At 44.4% G+C, this 23,757-nt stretch overlaps 1 protein-coding gene across 1 annotated transcript; it reads right to left on the minus strand.

Annotated features, from left to right (window-relative positions):
• Positions 1-5,951: 5,951 nt before the first annotated feature.
• On the minus strand, positions 5,952-21,508 carry CCT4 (chaperonin containing TCP1 subunit 4). Its single transcript, XM_037896006.2, has 14 exons — positions 21,089-21,508; positions 17,862-17,914; positions 16,830-16,919; positions 15,988-16,096; positions 13,230-13,372; positions 11,240-11,361; positions 10,997-11,129; positions 9,834-9,973; positions 9,366-9,462; positions 8,756-8,866; positions 8,185-8,315; positions 7,823-8,057; positions 6,492-6,605; positions 5,952-6,128 (listed from the first exon to the last, which is right to left on the minus strand). The coding sequence occupies exons 1-14, from the start codon at positions 21,207-21,209 to the stop codon at positions 6,114-6,116; spliced, it is 1,614 nt and encodes a 537-aa protein (XP_037751934.1). The 5' UTR covers positions 21,210-21,508; the 3' UTR covers positions 5,952-6,113.
• Positions 21,509-23,757: the final 2,249 nt, after the last annotated feature.

Below are 23,757 nucleotides of genomic sequence, written 5' to 3' on the forward strand. Positions count from 1 at the left end.
TCAGGTGTGTCTACATGTAATATTTTTGGAACCATAGATAACTGACCATTAAATAAAAGGAGTGATGTCAACCTGTTACTGTCAAAATAGTCATCCTAACAAAATAATAGGTGACTCACACCCGTTATTTAAAGTTGTACAAGGCCATGGAGAAATACAGTGAATGGAAAAACGCTGCATTGTACAGGGAGTGGATTAGAGCAGGTTCTGATTCCCACAAGGTGGGGATGATAGAAGGGTCCAGGTGAGGCCAGAGGAGGTTGTGCAAAATAAATAAAGTGCACAAAAAATAGTACATTTTAAATTATTTTAACTCTTACATAAGAATGGCCATACTGGGTCAGACCAATGGTTCATCTAGCCCGGTATCCTGTCTTCCGACAGTGGCCACTGCCAGATGCTTCAAAGGCAATGAACAGAACAGGGCAGTCATCAAATGATCCATCTCCTGTCATCCAGTCCCAGCATCGGGCAGTCAGAGGCTCAGGGCTACTCAGAGCATGGTGTTGCATCTCTGACCATCTTGGCTAATAGCCATTGATGGACCTATCCTCCATGAACTTATCTAATTCTTTTTTTGAATCCAATTAGTTTTGGCCTTTTAAAAAAACTTATTCCAAACAAGCCATGGAATGGTATGGCCTTTTAAGGCTACCAGCGTTGTAACCTGCAAAACCCATCTAGTGCTTTAGTGTTACCTGGTGTAGGATATAAGGATGTGCAGCAGGCTGCTAATGCCTCTACTAAGAAAATTATTAAATATGTACCTGTATGTAGATGGATTTACCCTATAAAAAGTGTATAAGTCTCCTTTTGAAATTTTTATAGATGCCAATGAAGTGGAAGTATGCATGCACACAGACTGTAACAAAATGTTACTGAAGCACTAGATATCTTGAATGTAATTATTAAGGACCAAGGCAAAAGCACTGCTGAGCCTTAAAGGATGGCATGGTGGTGCAGTCCCCACTACATATGCTTGCAATGTGATTGTGCCAATGCTGGCAATCAAGTCTGATCAGTTAAGGAATGGGCACAGAGAAGGTGCTACCCTCTCCATTCCCATAGCTTCCTTGGTTAGAGAGCTAGTAAGAAAGTTTATTTCTGGCATCCTGCTGCCAGCTTTCATTTAATGGGACCATGGGAATGTCACTCCAGAGGAAGAGCTTGGCCCTGCCAAACTGGGGACAGTTAATTGGCCAAAGGCCACCTGAGTAGCTCTTAAAACTTCTTCTTGCTATATGGGCTACTATAAGCACATTTGAGGAAGGGGAAATCTGTTTTAATGCTCATCCATAATAGCAACAGGGCAAGAATATGCTGTGGAGGGTTCCAGTTGCACCTTTACCAGCCCCTTACTGCTGAGTTGGAATACCTCATTCTATTCCAAAAGTAGCAGCATCTGGAGCAGCGATACTGTGAAGATTATTTAAAGTAAACTTTTGAAATCCTTGCATGCCTCAAGTATAAACTCATCTCTGGAGGTAGAAGTAGTATACTAAAACTCCCTGCTCCTTTAAGTCCCCAGTGAACACTCACAAGGAAAATCCTAATTAGGGATACCCTAAAAAGAACAAAAGTAGTGAATGGATTTGAATATTGTTTAAAACTAATTGTTGGCGATACATACTCCTGTGAAAAAAGAAAAGGAGTACTTGTGGCACCTTAGAGACTAACAAATTTATTTGAGCATAAGTTTTCGTGAGCTACAGCTCACTTCATCGGATGCATTGGATACTCCTATGGGAATTCTGCACCACTACACAATGCAGAATTTGCGCAGAATTCCATGTTTCTCCTGCAGAATTGGGACTGCAGAGCTTCTGGCCACCACTAGGGCCGCTGGACTCTGCAGAGCAAAGCTCACATTGAGCAGAGTGCCAAGTGCAGCAGGGATAGAGGCTGCACGCTCTGGCTACCAGACTTGATCTTCATTCTCCTGGAAATGGGAGAGGGCGCAGGTGACATCTCTGGCAAAGGGGGAGGATGGGCAGGGCCGCAGCACACCGCGTCCCCTGATAGACAGTAAAGCTGGGGGCTGAGGGGGAAGTAAAAGGCTCTGGGGATAAAGAGGGTTGTGGGTGTCTGGGCTCTGGGGGGCCCCACGCAGCCCCCTGCACCTGGAACTGGGTTGTCATAGGGGTTTCTTTAACTCTACACCTAGGGGAATCTTTTTTGTTGTCGTGTGTATTGTTGACAGGTATTTTGAAATAAATGATCAAAATAATTGAAACTGGAGTGATTATATTGTTATTTTGACAAATTAAATACACAGAATTTTAAAATAGCATGTGCAGAATTTTTAATTTTTTGGCACAGAATTCCCTCAGGAGTAAACACAGCACTAGCTGTACATGAAAAATTTTAGTCCATTTAGAGTGTGTCCAACAAGAGGACATTCTCTACGGGTATATCTACACTACGAAATTAGGTTGATTTTATATGTCAATTTTTAAAAACTGATTTTATAGTGGATTGCATATTTCCACACTAAGCACATTAAGTCGGCGGAGTGCATCCTCACTACCATCGACTTACAGAGCGGTGCACTGTGGGTACTATCCCACAGTTCCTGCAGTCTCCGCTGCCCACTGGAATTCTGAGTTAAGCTCCCATTGCCTGATGGGGCAAAAACATTGTCGTGGGTGGTTTTGGGTACGTCATCAGGGCCCCCTCCCTCTGTGAAAGCAACAACAGACAATCATTTCGCACCTTTTTTCCCTAGATTACCCGTGCAGATGCCATACCACGGCAAGCATGGAGCCCGCTCAGCTCACCGTACGTCTCCTGGGTACTGCTGGCAGACGCAGTACTGCATTGCTACACTGCAGCAGCTCCTTGCCTTCGCGGCAGCCGGTGAAGTAGGACTGATAACTGTCGTATGTCTCCTGGATGCTCCTGGCAGACCTTGGTGAGGTCGATCAGGGGCACCTAGACAGACATGACTATTCTCCTCTTAGAGCACCGAATGGGAGCCAGAGACTCCAGGTCATTCTCTTCTTTAAGTTTTGTCTCATGGAGATTCAGTCCTGCCTGGAATATCATGCAAGCTGGAGGCTTCTGCCTCAGGCTGCTCTCCCAGCCAGCAGCACTGCACGGTCGCACCTTCCCCAGCCTACTGCTTACTCCCATGGCTCATGAAGCCTGGACAGTAGTAAGGAGCAGTTCAACTATAGGCTGAGCAAGTGCAGAATGGTGGTAGAATGTGCCTTTGGACATTTAAAAGCTCGCTGGCGCTGTTTGCTGACTAGGTCAGACCTCAGCGCAACCAACATTCCCATTGTTAGTGCTGCTTGCTATGTGCTCCATAATATCTGTGAGAATAAGGGGGAAACGTTTATGGCAGGGTGGGAGGTTGAGGCAAATTGCCTGGCATCTGATTTTGAGCAGCCAGACACCAGGGCGATTAGAAGAGCACAGCAAGGCGTGCTGCGCACCAGAGAGGCTTTGAAAACCAGTTTCATGACTGCCCAAGCTTTGGTGTGACAGTTGTGTGTGTTTCTCCTTGATGCAAACCCACCCCCCTTTGTTGATTTTAATTCCCTGTAAGCCAACCACCCTCCCCCCTTTGAAATAAAGTAACTATTGTTTTGAAACCATGCATTCTTTATTAATTAAAAAAAAAAAAAAAAAAAGATGACAGACAAGGTAGCCCAGCTGGGGTGGGGGAGGAGGGAAGGACAAGGCCCGATTGCTTATTATACCCACACTAAAAATCAAACTGTTTGAATGACAGCTTTCTGTTGCTTGGGCCGTCCTCTGGAGTGGAGTGGCTGGGTGCCCAGAGCCTCCCCCTCCACATTCTTGGGCGTCTGGGTGAGGAGGATATGGAACTTGGGGAGGAGGGCAGGCAGTTATACAGTGGATGCAGCGTGGGTCTGTGCTCTTGTTGGCTTTCCTGCAGCTCCAACAGATGCTTCATGTCCCTTTGCTCCCCCATTAGCCTCAGCATCACATCTTGCCTCTGCTCTTCGCACTCAATTACTTCCTGGCCTCTGCCGCTGAACACCTCCATGGATTAGGCTGTGCCCTATCAGTGTGGGAGGACTGCATGAGCTCGGAAAACATGTCATCGCAAGTGCGTTTTTTTCGCTTTCTAATCTGCGATAACCTCAGGGACAGCGATAAGGGGAGCGTAGAAACATTCTACGCTCTACGATTCTGGGGGGACTGCATTGTCACCTTTGCTGCCGAGTTCGCCACGCTGACTGAACAGGAAATGAAATTCAAAAGTTCCCGGGGCTTTTCCTGTGTACCTGGCTAGTGCATCGGAATTCGAAGTGCTGTCCAGAGCGGTCACAATGGAGCACTCTGGGATAGCTCCTGGAGGCCAATACTGTCAATTTGCATCCACACTACCCCAAATTCAACCCAGCAAGGTAGATTTGAACGCTACTCCCCCCATCGGGGAGGAGTACAGAAGTTAATTTTAAGAGCCCTTTAGGCCAACGGAATGGGGTTGGTTGTGTGGACGCTGTCATTTTTAAATCGACCTAACACGGCTAAATTCGACCTAAGCCCGTGGTGTAGACCAGGCCTAAGATGGTCATGCTTTTAATATCCTCCACAGTTAGGACCAGGGCTGTCCCTAGGGGGGATGCTGGGCCCGGGACACACATGCTGAGTTTCTAATCTGCCAGGGGGTGCTCCCCCTGGCTCTTCCTCCACTCCACCCCTTCCCCCAAGGCCCCGCTTCTTCCCACCCCTGCTCCGCCCCGTCCCCTGAGCATGCTGTGCCCTTGCTCCCCTCCCCTCCAGATGCTGCAAAACATCTGATCAATGGCACGCAGGAGGCGCTGATTGGCAGGGCCCACTGGCGGGCAAGATAGAAAGGCCATTTGAATGATTAGTGAGGACTGAAGTCCTGCTACATTATTGTTTTCTTAGAAAAGACTGTACTCCAGTTAATACTCCACAGGAGTCAGAAGCATTTTCCTACATCATGCTGCACTATGATAATGTGGGTAATAGTCCATTTTTGTGTAACTAATTACTACTCCCGTCATTTAATAACTATCAAATATGGAAGCTGGCTTACTGATTTACATTACTTGCTGAATGGGGATATCAGAAGCCAAGAATTGATACTTGGTATATTTATCAACTGTTGAGCACCTACATCAAAAGGTGTTTAATATTAAGAAGTCTTAGGTTGCGCAAAGTCCTGTATAGTCAGTGTGGGATTGGTTTTGGCAGCATATTTCCATGAAGTCCAAACATGAAAAATTAGACAGAAAATACCTAAATTGGTATTTACAAGATTAGATCAGCTTTTCAATCCTGTATTAGGCTGTGTTTGGCAGGTTTATTACTAAGCTAGCATGGCAACTAGTGACCAAACACTAGAATGTGGCCCTGAAATTTACTGTTAAAGAATGTCAACTAGTAAGTATTTCCATTTACAGTTAACGAAGGAAACTTCAGCAATTAAAAGCTAGAAGACATTGTTCTAGGTAGCTGAAGTACAATGAAGTTTATTGAAGGGCTATGGGCTGAGAGGAAATACACTTGCATATAGGCATGAATGGATGAAGAGACATTTGCAGAAAGAAATGTACATTTGAAATGATAGGGCACAGTACAATCCTATACTTGCCATGCACCCTAATGGCTGTAGCAACTCCCTGGGTAAGAGAGGATGGATGTTAGTCAGGTTTTCTAGATAGGAAATATTACTGTTTTGGACAACTTTTGAAGAGAAACAGATCTGAGGTAGTGCAGCTACTGATAAGATTCCATAGTAAGACAATTATTTTAAACTAGAGATTACAGAAGCTAACAACTTGCACTGAAGATTTCTTACTTATTAAAACAGGATTAGTGTGAAAGAATGTGCATGATTATTACAGAGCAAAACTGGTAAAATTTTAATTTGTTTTAGTACTACTCTCGCCAGAGTTTTTAATGCAAAGTTTCAGTTATAGAATATTCCCCTTCATTTACAAACAAAATTTGCCTCTTGAAACCAGAGATTTTATTAAATTAAGTTGATAAAAGTACATAAACTTAAGTGAGTTTTAGCAGAATGCTTGACATTGGTTTCTTCACAGAATCCCTTACTCCAAAACTACGCCATGGTACTCTTGCCTGTACTGCCATTTCCTTTAGTCACCTTATCGAGTGTTCACCTGCAAAGATGAGTTAACATCATCAGGCAATTGTGGATGGGAAACAATTATCAACATCCCTCACTTTAAAGATACCCCTCCACATATAATCCTTTTGTATTCTGTACATTAAACTGGCTGCTGTATTTACCAATACTTGGTTTTGGTTACTGTTTTCCCACAAGGATTGTTTCAGTTATCGGAAGACTGCTGAATTACATGTAAATGGCATATAACTCCTAGGAATATAAGGGTATGAAATACAATAATGGTAAAATATTTACTTTAAATACTAATCCTTAACATAAGGGATATATCTTATTTGCAGCACTGTCATATAACATAAAACAGAACATGAAAATAATAATCAAAAATATTACTTACCACATCATCAATCTTAAGAATACTGCGGACAGTTTCTGTAGCTAGTGTCAGCGCACTGAGAGACACCAACAGAGGCTGGACCACCAACTCCTCCAGGATATTGGAAATTCCACCCTACAGAATCAGAATTGTATCCTCAGTTTGTATAAAGCAGATGCCACAAAGATGATTAAAACATACTTGTAAATTATCCCCAGTAGCCCCCCTGCCCACCACAGTTTAAAGAGAAAAAGTACTTTATTAGTAGATGGCCATATACAGTTCATTTGAACCCATTCAGTTCCCAACAGGAATGCTGTGGTACAAAATTTATGTTGCAATACTCAGGAAATCCACTCAACACCAGATACTTGTGAAGCTATGCCCACCCAATGCTACTGTCTGGTCCAATGCCCAGGCAAGAAGCTAGACACTCCAAGCTACAGAGGAAGCAAACGGGAGGGCGTCAAAAAATAGGCCAGCTCACAGCCACAGACTGAGCAGATATTTTCCCTGGTGGCTACATCCTGTGCTCACGCATCTAAAAATGTTAATTTTCAAAAAAAGTGATACCGCTCATTCTTATGGCTTAAAGAAAAAAAAACAACGAACTACTGAGAGTAACATTTCACTGGATGTCATGGCAGAGTCTGTTAACTCATCCTCTCCCCCCTCCCCCCCACACCCACTACAGGATTTTTTGAGTGCACCTGAGACTTTTAGCAGAGAAATACATTATTAACTAACAAAAATGGCTGGAAAATACAATTTCCAACCCATGGAAAATTAATGTTTTTGGTATCAAACATTGTCCCATTTAAGACAAAGTAAAAACCTTGATATTTCTCGTTAGACAGAAATTCTGAAAAATTCCATTTCAGGAGAACCAACACAGAATTTTTTGGCATGTTGGCTGCCCATCTGGAAGATGACAAGAAGAGAGGCACCCAAGCTGCAGGGGAGCTGGAGAGCTGGGTTGCTCTGCCTCCCTGCAGATCCCAGGCAGCCTACTTAGAAGTCATCATTTCAATTTTCCCCAACAAAACTGAAGTTTTCAGCTGGAATATTTAATTTTTTGCAAAAAGGGCACTTCCCATCAAAAAAATTTCTGATAAGATTCCTAACCAGTTCTTCTAATTAGTCAGTTTTTAAAAACACTGGTTATCTGGTATCGTAGACCATGAAAATGCTCAATTGTTATGTTGCAGCGATCTGGGAGGTTGACGAAGGACAGTTTTGGGCTACAACATGGGCAACCTTTGTCTGTCTTTATTCTCAAGTATTTTTTCCTCAAAAAAAGGACCGAACATTTTAATTTACCATCACGGATGTATAATCCTTCTGTATATTACCTTTCTGATATTAATGCCTGCTGTTTTCTCTCCTTGTGCATGTCTGTTTCGCAGCTCTGTTACAGTAGAAATAGGGTTAAGGCCTGCATTTTCAGCCAGTGTAGATGGGATGACTTCCATTGCATCTCCATATGCACGGACACAGTACGAGTCCATACCACTCAAAGTGCGAGCATACTCATTCAAGCGCAGTGCTAATTCTATCTCTGGTGCTCCCCCTCCCGCAATTAGAGCTCTGGGGGAGGAAAAAAAAGTAAAATTCTATTAAAAAAATACAAGCTGTGGCCTTTGACAAATGTTTAAGTGGTTACAGTTTACTGTATAACTGGTATATGAAGCCACTACATAATAGAAAGCATTACCTTTTTTTCACTAAACAACGTATGACACACAGAGCATCGTGAATTGAACGCTCAGCTTCTTCCATAACTAGTTTGTTGGATCCACGTACCACAATTGTAACAGTTTTTCCAGGGCTTGCACAGCCTGTAATCTGTAACATAAAAACCACAGTTGGACCAAAAAAACCTTAGGGAAATTTAAAATCTGGGACATTACCTATTAGCAGGGAACGGAAGTTATACTGGATTAACACCTGAGACTTGACATATTCAGTTACTTAATGGAGATTGAGCTCTGGTAAACCACATCAAGTTTTCAAAGTCAATACAATCAAGTAAGCCTATTGGGACAGGGACTGTCTTTGCTGTGCATTTGCACAGCATCTAGCATAAAGAGGAGTCCATGACTAGGGGTCCTCAGTGCTACAGTAATACCAACGATAATAGAAGTAAATACTATTGCATACTACAGAAAAACCTAAAAAGTTACAGCTCACATTCATTTCTACAAAAGGCAAGTTGTGAGGTATCTCTCCTTAAAATTATATTATCTTATAATCAGCAAGGAAAGATGTTCATTTCTGTTCCTTACCTTTATTAGCTTCCCGGAACCATTTAGGTTGACCTCCTCTGCCAATTCAGCAGATCCCAATGTATCAGCAATGAACTGATCAATGTGAGCAACTGGCTTGGTTCCAATTGTCTACAGGAACAAGTTAAACCACAAATAAAACAAGCAAAACATACAGTTTAGCGTACTTTCTATACATTATAGTTGGTTCATAACTGCTTTCATTCAGATTTCAGACTGGTAGCCGTGTTAGTCTGTATCAGCAAAAAGATGGGCTTTAGCCCATGAAAGCTTATGATCAAATAAATTTTAGTCTCTAAGGTGCCACAAGTACTCCTCATTCTTTTGATGCCCTACTTTTCTCTCCCCACTAGAGTCTGACCATTTGCTATAGTTAACTATATAGTTGCTATATAGAGTATAGTTAAGTCTTTTGGAGATATTTATCCTGTTTATTCGTACTGTGTACACACACACACACACGGAGGGAGGGAGAGACGATGTGTGTGTGTGGGGGGGTGTCACAAAGTCCACTCCAATAAAACAAGGTGTTATGTCCATTTAAGTTATATAGTAGTGATAGGGTATAGATATCCTTCAGCATAGCTATTTAAATAAAACACTTCCTTACCTTACATATAAATTCAATGTCTTCTCTTTCAATATCTTTAATCACCATGATCTTCATTTTGTTCAAGAAATGTAGCGCTAGATCACTAAGAGCATCCCTAAAATCAAGGACAATGCAAACAATGAATGCACAACACTATAAAACCAATATTGCTAGCATGTGATTATCAGTTATAATTAGGATTTGTGTCAGAGTTAGTAATAAAAACCCACTGAAGAATTTCAGTACTGGCTTATAAAAAAACTACATAAAAATTGTGAAGTGGGAGGTATGTTAATTGTTCAGAGGGCGTGTGACAGAACCTCCATGCTCACTGAAAGTACAAGGGTTTCACAGGCAACCAGTGTTTGAAATTGCCCCCCTTGATGTTAGTGTTACAATTCAGCTTATGAAGAGTACCGATGCTTTACTAAGTAACTATTAGATTGGAGTAAACAGAAGTGTTGTTTTTTCAGGCAGTTAGCATACCGTAGAATAGACTTCTGAATGAGCAGCACATTGCATCCAGCCTTTTTAATTTGTTTAACTAAGTTTAGAATGTAGGCTCTCTCTTCGCGCAATACTCTATCCATTTGAGCATAGTCAGAAACAACAATCTGGTTGTCCATCTATTAAAAGAGAAAAACATTTAATGTCTTCAAAAATTACTGAATTTAAGCTCAAATTTAAGTACATTTCTAGGTATACCATGCTGTTTCTATAATTCAGTGCAGTTGCGATCCAAGGCAAACAAGACTGAATACACCATTGCATCCACATACATTTTAATGTGCCAATGCAAGGACCTGTGGTTTTAAGTTACAACCTTTTACTACTACATGATAAGTTTAAAACTAATGGGCTTCTGATATAATTTACGGAACAGGAAAGTTATGTATTACTGATAACAGACTTAGGCTTGGTCTACACTAGAGTTAGGTTGACATAAGGCAGCTTACATGGACCTAATCATCTCAATGTCTACACTAGAATGCTGCTTCCGCCGAAGTAAGTGGCCTGCTAACTGACATCATATAACTCCACCTCCACAAGAGACATAGCACTTATGTTCCTGTAGTTAGGGCAAGGCAACTTTGGCTGTTGGCTGTCATTTTTGTCAGTTTCATGGCTGCTGGGCTCACCTGAAACTGACAAGAATGTTAATTTCACTGCTAGGAGGCTCAATGCTGGGCTAAGCTGGCCCTCCCGCAGCTGTCAGCTGGGTGCCAGGCTCATAGCTGGAGCCCCCACCCCAGGGTGACAGCCTGAGCTGTGAGCCCAGTGCAGGACTCAAATTCACAGCATAGAGCTCCAGCTGTGAGTCCTGACCTGCTGCTCTGAGCAAAAGACAGCCGTGAAAGTGATGCCAGGCTCACAGCTCAGACTGTCACCCCGCCGCTGGGTGGGGGGCTCTTGCTGTGTGCCCCACACGGCTGTCCGTGCCCCACTTCAGTCAGTGCAAGCGCTCCTAGTGAGGATGCGCACCACCAGCAGGAGGAGGGTAGTGTGGACACCAAGAGCCGACTGAATTACTGCGAAGGCTTCTGTAGGGTAGACAAGCCCTTAAGGGGTATATTTTTTTCTTCATTGTATGATTACATGTAAATCCCCATGCACGAAGATATTAAATTTGGCAGGCCAAGCTAACTCACATCAGTCTTTGGAGCAGACAGGCAAAACTGAATGAGACCAATCTTGGCTTTTTCCACTCTAGTTACACCAGTATTCGCCAGCTTCTGAGTGAGGACTAGTCCTTCAACCAGTTCACAATCATCAATTGTTCCACTGGAAACAAGAGTAGTAAAACATGAAATTAATGTTTTAGGGAAGCAATTTTTAAGAGTTGTACAAGTTACTTTAATTAACAGAATTGCTAGATACGGATTGCTACTTACCCAAGCTTTTTAACAATTTTGACATCTCTAAGATCTACACCGCTAGCTGTAGTTGGATCAATCACCTTCATCACTGCATCCACACTCATTGGAGAAAGGAGACTAGAGTACTGAGATACAACCTAAAGGGATTTAATTAAGATAAACAAACTTAGTGTGAGGAAGAACACTTACAAAATTTTACCCAACTGAAAAATAATGCAATTTAGTGGTATAATCAAAATTAAGATAATACCAATTTCAAAATTACACTCGCAAGGCATTCATAATCTCATTGTTTTTCTTTTTTGTGTTTATAACCTACATAGTTTGAAAATGAAATCTGATTTCTTAATTTTTTCCCCGCCAATAACTAATTTATTACTGTAGTTTTACTCGTACATGCTGGGTTACCAACAAAAGGTAGGACAATTGCTTCTGTGGTAAAAACTATGCTCAGGCCTAGCACAATGGTTCTCAATTGGGGGGGTAGGCACATCAAACTTTATAGAGGGTACAGCAAGCCTTCCCACTTACTCATGGGGTTGTGCCACCACTTGAATTTGGCCTGGCCACCCCCGTCATGACAGGGTTGGCCGGACCAAATCTGAGTGAATTGTATTGCGACCTGGCATACAGGTAGAACACTGAAGGAAACCTAAGAGCTCTGCCCCACATTTTTCTGTTGGAAAGACCACTCTTTGTCTTCAGTCATCCCCAGGAGATGCCTTTAAAATGAATTCCCTAATGCACAGTGACTTGTAGAGAAAAGAAAGTACAGCCTGGGTCTGTATTATTCTTTTTTGCATAGACTCCACAGGACCCATGGGGGAAGTGACCCATTTATACATCTCTGCTGCCCAATGTGGACCTTCCCAAACCCCTTCCCCCTGTACAGATTCTGGCTTTGGAAAGCTCTCAGCAGGGTCCCAGGAAGGAGACAGATTGTGCCACAAAGGCAACCAACATCATTTCCACAATAGAAGGGTGAGATCTCTGCACGCAGGCCCCTGCTCTGTGCTGATCAGGGGGTGGCATGATCTCTGGCCCCTCCTCCCCCATTAAAAAAAGCAAATAAGAAAACATTTAACTTGACATACAAGAATGGCATGGATTTTGCAAACAGGATCAGAAAACAGATATGGTAGGTAAAACTTGTAATCAACTGCAACATTATTCAAATATGGAGGAAACATTTTTAAAGTAAACACTTGATTCAAAAATGTAATAGAACTACATGAAAATGGTCTTCCTAGTCTTTGCATTTAAAGGCATAGTAAACTTGAAATCTCATCTTTTTAGGGAATAGAAATAAGCTGCTTCTGGGAGCTTTCCCTGACAATTTGGGGAGTTCAGCTTAAAATGACTGTTTAAAAAAAGTTTCTCCCTTAGTGCAGTGTGAAAAACCCACATGAACAGAGAAAATAGTGTAACGAGCTACACACAAGACAACGGTAAATGCTCGAAGTAAGCCAACTGAAAGAGAGGACAATTTTTTTCACTGTTCTTTCAGCTTTAGTGATCTTAGGTGTTACCGAAATATAGCAGATAAAAATTTAAAACTGAAACGTGACTAGGATTAAATTCAGTTCAATTTTTAGGTTGCAAGTTAATGCCAATCAATTGCAGCATCATGAAAAGTCAGCTCGCTCTAGTAGACCAGGAACAGTTACTGAAATTATCTATTGTCCCAATTAATCCGGCACATATGAAACAATATAAAACACACACAAAAAAAGTAAGTACAAAGAAAACAGTCTATTTCAAAGAAGATCTGAATTCAGCTAATAAATGGATGAATTACTGAACTTAAAGATCAGTATTTATTGTTTGTATTATGGTAGCACCTAGAGAATTCATTTTGCTAAATACTATAGAAATATAGAAGGAACAAATGACATGCAGAGTGAGAAAATGTATAAAACAATACCCACGAACACATACACTTAATTTACACAGAAGTTAGGCTGAATAACCCCCCATCCACCCCAACTAACTGGATAATTACTACCTTTGAATTCAGTGAAGTAGTCGCACTATTTAGCAAGGTTTCTCTGTCGCTTAGTTCAACTGGCTGTCCCATGTCGGTCAAGACTTCAATACTCTTATCCAAAGCTTTCTGGAATGACTCCGAAATGATGGTGGGATGAATTCCTATTAGAAGTTTAAATTCAAGTTTTCAGACTAATTGTTCACTTAACTTAATCATCTGATTTTCTTAAAATTTCAGAAGCTGGTTCATTCCACTTACAACACCCATTGATTTTTGGACTGATAGTGACAAATTATCTAAAACTAACATTTCAACAGAAACAGTTTCATTATTCAAGTAGAGAAAACTACAAATAATAAAAGTGAACTTGCCTCAATTTTACTTATTAGTCCTACTGAGCCAGTACAACACATTATCTCCCTGAAGTGTTTGAAGCCCAAATACTTATATCCCACAAAACTGTATTCATTAGCTTTAAGAGGGTCATAAAAACAAAGATATTCATACTAGGTTTGTAAAACCTTTATTATATAAAACAGAGTTTAGACCTAAGTAACCTTAACAGTAGTTCCTTTATGGTGTACCATCACCCCCAAAGGGGTTTTTCCAGACAACTTCAGGATGCACCCAATATCCCTTTGCCTTGTCACAAGGAGCTGCTTGGCTGCCAATACCAGCTGCACATCCCCTACTTCTGCTCTTGGTGGTACACACACGCTTTCTGTAAACCATACTTCTTGCTTCTATAGCAAGAGACGAGCTTGCAGACAGTACTGCTGGCTAACACCAGCAACTGGAGAAGGTTTAGAGAGAATGGGCAGCTGGCAGCAGTAAAGGGGGAAGAAAAGAGAGCAGAGCCTTTGGGAGGTGGGACAAGAAACGAGGCAGGACGAACAAAAATGAGAATGGCAAAATATGAAGAAAAGAAGGAAAAAAAGAGGACAGAAACTAGCAAGATGAGGCAATAACTGCAGGGGATGGTGTAAGGGTACACAAGTAATAAGTCAAGATGTCAAGCATGTGAGGGCTGGGGGGGAAGGTGCCTAGTAAGACAAGGTTGGAAATCACTGCTATAATTGCCCACTAACATGCAAACTCAATACTACTGAGCTTGAAAACAGACTTTAATTGGGATCTTTTTTACTGTTCTATGGTAATTTCTCCCGAGTTTCAAAGGTTTCAAGGTGATAACTGAATAATTTTATTTGAAAAATGATATTGCCATATATTTATTCTGAATTTCTCAAACAGCAAGAGAGGACAAAGGGATATTCAGCACATTACTGCAAGCTTAACTTTCAAAAAGGCCATGTATGTGCTGAATAACCCTGTTCCTAGCTATCTGGATACTACCCACAAATTTATGTCAGCATTTTACAAAGAGAGAGATCCAAGTGTTACCTAGAGATACTACATTAATAAGGACCATTCTAGGCTAGGTTATATTTAATAGATTTATACACAGTCATGTACTTTTGGTATATTTGATCTATTCAGATATTTATATGGCCTTCTCATCAACACAGTATCCCTGTGCTTCAGTCATTAATGAATTTACCACTGAGATAAGGAAGTACCATCATTCCCCAAGTTATACATGTAGAACTGAGGCACAAAGAGATTCTAGTGATTTGCCCATGGTCACACAAAGTCATGACAAAAACTGGGAACTGAATCCAGATCTCTCCAGTCCCAGTCCACTGTTTTAACTACATCCTTCCTCTCAGATGGTAATGCAGTTCACTTCAGGTCCGACAAGTTAGTTCTGCCTTAATATAGGAGACTACTTACAAGCGTCCCCCTTTGATAATTCCAATGTGCTTATTTAATGAAGTCACTAGCCTTGCAGACCATTCCACTGTTCAGCACCAGTATCATTGGACTACTGCTTATATGCCTACTGTACTTTTCTGATAGTAGGGTTAAAAGCTGACAGGGCTCACCTGCCACCCTATGAGTTGACCTGCATGAGCACTGTTGGGGCAGAGAGGCATTGCATGACTGCCTTGTAAAACAGAGGAAAAGATCAATTCCTATTTGAGGCAAGCTTTTTTCGATTTAAGGTTTTGTTTGAAAAGCAAACCTTTAAAAAAAAAACCAGAGAAATTTAAAATAAAAACCATTTGTTGAAGCAAGGAATATAAACTGTTCTGTTCAGCCCCTACTGGATTCTTCACACAGCATCTGGTTGCTGCTGGCATGCTGTTAGCCTCACTGAATTGGTACAACAGAACTGCTAGTGCTCACAAGAATTTATACTGCTTTACACATTCAAAGTCTTTTACAAACATCAATCCTCTCAACAATCCTGTGAAATAAATATCTCTATTTTACAAACACCAGGTGATTTGCTCAAAGCCCAGCAAGAGTTCCTAGCTCCCAATTTTGGGTTAATTTCTTCATACCAGACTATTTCACCCATCATGAACTATTATCTATTAAAAATTTCATAAGGTATCTCATAAGGTATTTAAGGTATTTCATAAGGTATAAGCATTTTAATAGCTATACTTGATCCGTAACACTGGAAGCAGATTCAACCTCAAAAAATATGAAGCTAAAAGATTTGAGACTGCCACCAGAAATAAGACATTAATAAGTACAGAAACAAAACTCTTTTGAGTTACTTTTCAAATCAGTGTTTTACCACTAAAAAGTTATAGTTAATGGACTTTCATTAACCAAAAACAAATCTTATTAAAATTCAGTTATATATAATTAACTCTTCCAGGCATCTTCCCTTTTCGATTTATTAAAGCCAACCAGTAAAACATACCCTTCTGAAGAAGTCTGGAACATGCATCCAAGAGAGCACCAGCAATGATAACAACAGATGTGGTGCCATCACCAGCTTCAATATCTTGTGCCTTGGACAGCTCTACCAACTAAATGAAGACAGTTTGAGAACTTGTGACATGATTTATTGGAACCAGTTAATTAAGTACCAGTGGTGCATAAAAGTAACAAGAAAAAATATTTAATATTCCATCGGGGATTGCTTAAAGAGTGGTTTTACTTATTAACTTTAAATATACAGACTGGTTCCTCCTTAATTTTGTGCGTATATATATTTTTCCATGGTTACAAAAGTTACACATACATATTTTATCCCACTTATACCTGTGTATAAGCAAAATAGAACATAACATGTTCTATGAGGTCCTTGCTTCTTGACTGACCAGCAACACTGCTCATTTATACAGGCATTATCCCAAAGTATAACTTTAACCCATGACATGATGACAGGGATTAGAGTAAGGATTCCTAGTTTACTGTCAGTTAATCAGAATCTAAGAATCCTCCCATAAACCACTGTTGCGCAGAATACATAAAGCTTAATTATTGCATTACACTCAAACCATCATTTGAAATTTGGATTTTTAGGCTGTCCCTACCCCCAAGATCCATGTAAAGAGCATCAAGGTGAGAACTTCAGTGCATTACAGACTTGCTGTGCCACAACACCAGTGTACTTGAGTGCCCTGCAGCTTTCTAGAACCACACTTATCCTCTCCTCGGCTCCATGAACACCCTGAATTAATCTGGTGCCTCCTTAGATTTTTCTGCCAACGAGGTTGGGATATACTGGTTTACAGGTTGAAATTAAAAGTTATTTACCATTTTGGCTGCAGGATGTAGAACCTGCATTTGTTTCAGAATAGTTGCACCATCATTTGTAATCATCACATCTCCTTTACCATCTTGAATCTGGAAAAAGAAAACCCACAACATACTTATCACTAAGCTGAGAGTTTGTCAAGGTCGTCACGGATTCCGTGACGTCTGCAGTGGCCGGTGCGCCTGGACAGGGGACCGACTAGCAGCTCGAGCAGCCCCTGGGCCAGTTGCACTGGCCGCTGCTGGGGCAATATCCGGCCACCCCGCCCCCACCAGAAGCAGGAGTTTGGGTGTGGAAGGGGGCAGGGGGCTGGGGCACGGGATGGGGTGAGGCGCGCTCTAGGTAGCGCTTACCTCAGGGGGCTCCCCGGAAGCTGCAACATTCCCCTCCCTCAGCTCCTAGGTGGAAAGCATGGCCAGACAGCTCTGTGCACTGCCTCCACATGCTGGTACCGCCCCCCCACTGGCTGCAGTTCCTGGCCAATGGGAACTGCGGAGCTGTCGCTCAGGGCATAGTACAGAGCTGCCTGGCCACACCTCCGCCTAGGAGCTGACTGAGGGGGCTGTTGTTGCTTCTGGGGAGGCGTGGAGCTGGGTAGGGAGCCTGCCCCAGCCCTCTTGGGCCACCCCCCTCCCCCAAGATTTAGTCAGGGTATATAGTACAAGTCATGGACAGGTCATGGGCCATGAACTTTTGTTTACTGCCCATGACCTGTCCATGAGTTTTACTAAAAATACCTGTGACTAAAATGTATTCTTATGACCTTAGATGCAGAAGACATTTTTTCACATTAAGATCTATAAAACATTTGATGTTCCCTTTAAACCAAAGGACTTCTTACTACGATTAAAGTTTCAATATAGTACCTTTTCCAACAATAATCATCAATATATGTTTATGTAACTAGAAGTTTTCTTGATGATTAACAAATATAAAAAAAAGGGAAACTATTCTTGTAAAAAACTCTTGATATTTACTTAAGTATTTATAATTGGTTTTAAAAATAATCAGACATGTGAATCAAAGCTTACCATTTTATCCATTCCTTTTGGTCCAAGGCTTGTTCTAATAGCATCAGCAACCGCTGAAGAGGGAGTGAAAATGAGATGCTTTTACGCAACAGTAACTGACATTCAGCTTTAAATTAAAACTGGTAAATGTTAAGGAAATTTACAAAAACTATAACAGTCTGAACATAATCATTCTGAACAGAAATGGACAGAAAACTCTGACAAACTCTCACATAGAGCCATTTAGTTCCACTTTATTAAAAGTCTTACTGGTTTATTAAAAGTCTGAAAAACTTACTGATATGGCATAAATACACTTAGGAAAAAATAAAGTGTATGGCTTTCATGGTTGATTCCAACACCTGGGCCTTGTCTACACTACAAAGTTGTGTCACCAAAAGCTGCCTTTTGCCTACAAAACAGGGGTGTACACACTACAAAGCTACCTTTGGCAGCAAAACTCTGCTCTCTTGCCGCCAAATTAAAACCACCTCCATGAGAGGCAAAGCTTTTTGCTGCAAAGTTAAAGCGACAAAGCGTCAGTGTAGACGCTGCTGTTTGTTTTGTCCACATAACTGGCTTCCACCAGTATCACACAATGCCTGCCCTGCTCACTGTTTTGATCTCTGCTGCCCTGCAGGCATGTGCCCCTCCCCTTTCAAAGCTCTGGGAAGTATCTGACAGCTGAGCATGCTGCTGCATTTCGGAAACAAAGAGCAAATCATTAGCATGGAATGCTCCTGTTCTGCCCTGCACTAGGAACACAGGGGTAGGCAGACTGCTGCTGCAGGGAGCAAGGGGGGGAAAGAGAGGGAAGACTGCTGTGCTGCTTTGACATTCCTCAGCACAGAGAGCTCCCAGAGCTGCTCACGATGCTGCCAGAAGCTGAGGAGGCTGTGGAAGAGCCAGAGGGAATCAGAGAGCCATGGGCAGGCAGAACGAGCTGTCTGGGACAGGTGTGCAGAGCAGAAGTGGGGCTGATGTGAGGGGTCGTCCTCCCCCAGGATAGGTAGGCCAGCCTACGGTCTCCCCTGTCCCAGACATACTCTCCTCTCCCACATACTTAAATTGTAAAAGCAACTGACAATCTACTAGGATGCCCCTGGAACGATGGGATTGAAAAACGGGGATCATGTGAAGCTGTACCTGCCCCAAGAGGCATTGCAAACCCTTCCCAAAGCACCCTGCGGCCAGTTGCACAGTGGGATAGCTACTGCAGTGCAGCTTTCTGTGTTGATGCCACAGCTGTTAATGTGGTGCTCTGCCAACACAAGCAGCTACTGTGGACATACAACAGTGCTTTTAATTAAAGTGCTTTAATTAAAGTGGCATAACTTTTACTGACAAAACTTTGTGGTGTAGACAAGGCCCTGGAACGTGGTAAACACAATCAACAGCTGATTATTTAAGGTGGATCATGACGTGGACAGAAAGCTGGCTGGATTGTCAAGCTCAACAGGTAGCGATCAACGGCTCGATGTCTAGTTGGCAGCCGGTATCAAGCGCTGGCCCCAGTGGTTGGTTCTGGGGCTGGTTTTGTTCAACATCTTTATTAATGATCTGGATGATGGGATGGATTGCACCCTCAGCAAGTTCATAGTTGATACGAAGCTGGGGGGAAAGGTAGATACGCTGGAGGGTAGAGATAGGGTCTACAGTGACCTAGACATATTGGAGGATCGGGCCGAAAGAAATCTGATGGGGTTCAACAAGGACAAGTGCAGAGTCCTGCACTTAGGACGGAAGAATCCCATGCACCGCTACAGGCTGGGGACTGACTGGCTAAGCAGCAGTTCTGCAGAAAAGGACCTGGGGATTAGAGTGGATGAGAAGCTGGATATGAGTCAGCAGTGTGCCCTTGTTGCCAAGAAGGCTAACGGCATACTGGGCTGCATTAGTAGGAGCACTGCCAGCAGATTGAGGGACATCATTATTCCCCTCTATTCAGCAGTGGTGAGGCAACATCTGGGGTACTGCATCCAGTTTTGGGACCCCCAAAACAGAGAGGATGTGAACAAATTGGAGAGTCCAGCAGAGGGCAACAAAAATGATCCGGGCTGGGGCACATGACTTACAAGGACAGGCTGAGGAAATTGGGCTTATTTAGTCTGCAGAAAAGAAGAGTGAGGGGAGATTTGATAGCAACTACCTGAAGGGGGGGTTCCAAAGAGGATGGAGCTCGGCTGTTCTCAGTGGTGGCAGATGACAGAACAAGGAGCAATGGTGTCAAGTTGCAGTGGGGGAGGACTAGGTTGGATATGAAAAAATACTATTTCACTAGTAGGGTGGTAAAGCACTGGAATGGGTTACCTAGGGTGGTGGTGGAATTTCCATCCTTAGAGGTTTTTAAGGCCCCGCTTGACAAAGCCCTGGCTGGGATGATTTAGTCAGGGTTGGTCCTGCTTTGAGCAGGGGGTTGGACTAGATGACCTCCGGAGGTTTCTTCCAACCCTAATCTTCTATGATTAAATGAAGTATTTTAAAATCTAATGGGGGTCCGAACGATATTATGTGCCACACAGGCTTAAAAACGCTGAATGGTTTCACTGGTCTGATAGTGGATTACAATGCATGTATTTTGATCAAGGCTTATGTCAATTGCCAACTATAGCGTTATTCTCCACCAGCTTCTGGTCCTGGCACCATAACAATTACTACATTTAAAAAAAGAAAGAAAAACCCACTAGTATACCGGGGGGTGGGGAGAAGACTCTCTTCCCAACAGAAAAGGCCCATGCTGTGTTCACTAAAGGGAAGAAACGGCCCAGCGGCTGTGCCTGAAGCGGGCAGGCCCACATGAACAGGAAAACCGTACACAATGATAGAGCAGAACCAGAGCAGCCTGGGGAGCGCTGAGCCAGCCTGACAGCGGAGGGCCCCGACTGCTCCAAAACCCGCTCACAATAAAGCCGAGAGAGGGGCAGGGTCCGTGTGATGGAGTCTCTTCCCCTCCCCCCCACCCATGACGATGGGGCTGAGGGGGGGTCAGCGACTGTAGGAAGAAGCCGCCGCCGCCGCCTCCTATTCCCCGCACAGAAGCAGGAGGAATGGGACAGCGAGCGAGTCTGAGGCCCCCCCGCCCCCCTCCCGCTGTGAGCTGGGGGAGAAAGATTTCCTCAGTCCCCTTCCTTCGCCAGGCCAGGCCAGGCCGCTCCCTCCCCAGGCCGAGCCGCGCCCCCGCCCCGCTCCAGCCTCTCCCGGGCCAGGCCGCTCTTCCCCCGCTCCAGCCCCCGCCGGGCGGGCCGCACCTTTGCCTGCGGAGATGTTGCTGAAGCGGATCTGCGCGGGCTTGTCCCTGTCCTGGTAGGCGCCTCTTTTGCGGCCCCCGTTGCCGCCCGGGAAAGCTCTGGACCCCGCGTTCTCCGGCATGGCGACTCCTCCGCGCCCCGCTGCTTCTGAGCTCCGGATGGAGACGGATCACCCTGGCCCACCCGCACTAACGATCCCCGCCGCGAAGCTTCCAGAACGCGCCGCCTCAGCCTCGCCGCTCTTCAGGGCCGGCAAGAGACAGGGGGGAGGGGCCAGGTTGGCGCTGCGCGTGACGTCATCGGGGACGCGCCTCGCCCGCGAGTGCTCGCCGGCCGGGGGCGGAGGCATTGTCTGCGCGAGGCGAGGGGTGGGGCTGGCGCAGCCATCTTGCGTGGCAGGGTTTCCAAGCCCGCGATGTTACAGGGAGCGGAGCACTGGTCTCAGAAGGAGCGGTTCGTGCGGAGTGGGCGGGGCTAGAGGGGGATCTCTTAGGAGCGGCCCGAGACTGGGCGGTCGAGGGGCGGACCGGAGCTGTCTGTTCCGGGGCCATCCTGGGGGGCGGGGCATGGACCCCCGGGCCTGGAGCAGCAGCTGGGGGTCCTCCTGCCCGCTCGCGCCGCTGAGGGGAGTGCTGCGCTGGCGCTTGTCCTTGCAATCCTGAGCCCCCCACCCTTCCCTGGCTGTGGAAGCCCCGCTCGGCCTGCAGAGCTGGCGGTGACCGTTAGTGCTGGAGACCCTCTGCAGACCCCTCCCTCGAGGTTACCGTCTTAGGCCCCAGTTCTGCAAGCTCTGATCCACCGCGAAAAGAAAAGGAGGACTTGTGGCACCTAAGAGACTAACCAATTTATTTGAGCATAAGCTTTTGTGAGCTACAGCTCACTATGCTCAAATAAATTGGTTAGTCTCTAAGGTGCCACAAGTCCTCCTTTTCTTTTTGCGAATACAGACTAACACGGCTGCTACTCTGAAACCTGTCATTATCCACTGCAGTGAGTTTTCACAAACCCCACTGGATTCCCATGCGCAGTAGGTGGAGTGCAGCAAGTGAGATTTATTTTTGTAGCACATCTACAGCAAGAGACTGTGTCGTGGATTCTCAGACTCTTGGTACCCTAGATGCCCTGTTTAAAATATACATTTAAAAATGTATCCTCGATTATTTACACAGCACAATATCTCACTGTACGCTGGGGAGCCAATCCACCAGCCAGGGAGGTGGAATCCCCCTCCATACAACAACACAGCTCCACTCAGGACTTCCATTAATGAAGATGCAAAGCAACCCATAACGGTAAATAGTATCACTATCCCATGGAGGCTTCATATCTCTTCCCAGCTGAGGTTTCCCCCACAACCAGCTCCTGGTCTCTGCAGATATCTTTCTCAGGCTTTTCCACAGCCCCGTCACTACCAATTAAGCGTGCCCAACGCAGCCTGAGCACCTGCTTCCCCCCACCCCCCGCGGAGGATCTGGGCTGCGCTCAACGCCTGTGGGGCCACAGAGGCAGCAGCTTTGGGGGGCCCCACAGGCCCAGAGCGACCTGGGGGATAGCGGGGGGCCTGGCGCCAGCATCAGGAAGCAGAACGACCCAGCCCGCTCTGCTCCCCCTGCCCCAGCTGTGTCGCTCGGGGGGGGGGTTGGGGGAAGGGGTCTTCCACCCCACGCACTCACTGGCGCCGGGAGCCAGCGGAGTGTGGTGGGCTGGGTTGCTCTGCTTCCCGCCACCGCCGGTGAGTGCCGGGGTAGGCCTGACCCCTATTACCAGCGCCAGGCAGGGGTGGAGGGAGTTGTCCCAGGCCCTGCACCCCCCTAGGAACATCCCTGCCCCTTGCAGTGGGCACATCCCACAAGGGGGCAAGCTGGGGGATGGGGCTGGCTGCCAGTGCTGCCGCATGTGAAGCACACAGCTGCATAGGGCCCCAAATTTTGTGGTGCCCAACGCAGCTGCATATTCTGTGTATGCCTAAGGACAGCCATGCTTTTCCACCTGACAAGTGCAGAAAGCCAAGTCCTTTCTTGATCCCGGTGCTGCCGTCTGTTGCCATGAAGCCATATGTGCAATTTGTGGTAGGACACATGACTAGGAGCAGGTATGTAACCTAAAACTAAAGATCTGAATTTCAAAGGGCTGAGCGGGGACACTAGGCACACTGGGCCTATTTGAAACTCCATTAAGCTGTTGGAGCACCTAAAGGGGCTCCACAAGAAGCAAGGACTAAACATGTCCACAAAAAGAAAAGGAGTACTTGTGGCACCTTAGAGACTAACAAATTTATTTGAGCATAAGCTTTCGTGAGCTACAGTTCACTTCATCGGATACATGCAGTGGAAAATACAATGGGGAGATTTTATATACACAGAGAACATGAAAAAATGGGTGTTACCATACACACTGTAAGGAGAGTGATCAGGTAAGGTGAGCTATTACCAGCAGGAGAGAAAAAAAACCTATTGTAGTGATAATCAATGTGGGCCATTTCCAGCAGTTGACAAGAACATGTGAGGAACAGTGTGGGGGGGATGGGGATGGGAGGGGGGAAAATAAACATGGAGAAATAGTTTTACTTTGTGTAATGACCCATCCACTCCCAGTCTCTATTCAAGCCTAATGTAATGGTGTTCAGTTTGCAAATTAATTCCAATTCAACAGTCTCTTGTTGGAGTCTG

The sequence above is a fragment of the Chelonia mydas genome, chromosome 3, assembly GCF_015237465.2.
Source record: "Chelonia mydas isolate rCheMyd1 chromosome 3, rCheMyd1.pri.v2, whole genome shotgun sequence".
NCBI classification, from domain to species: Eukaryota; Metazoa; Chordata; order Testudines; family Cheloniidae; genus Chelonia; species Chelonia mydas.

Excerpts from the sequence above, each read along its gene's own strand:
- CCT4 (XM_037896006.2), bottom strand. The coding sequence starts at position 21,209 with ATGCCGGAGAACGCGGGGTCCAGAGCTTTCCCGGGCGGCAACGGGGGC. Across the intron at positions 11,362-13,229 it reads CTACTTCACTGAATTCAAAG|GTTGTATCTCAGTACTCTAG; the intron begins GTAGTAATTATC and ends AAATCCCTTTAG. Across the intron at positions 6,606-7,822 it reads CAGGCATTAATATCAGAAAG|GGTGGAATTTCCAATATCCT; the intron begins GTAATATACAGA and ends CTGATTCTGTAG.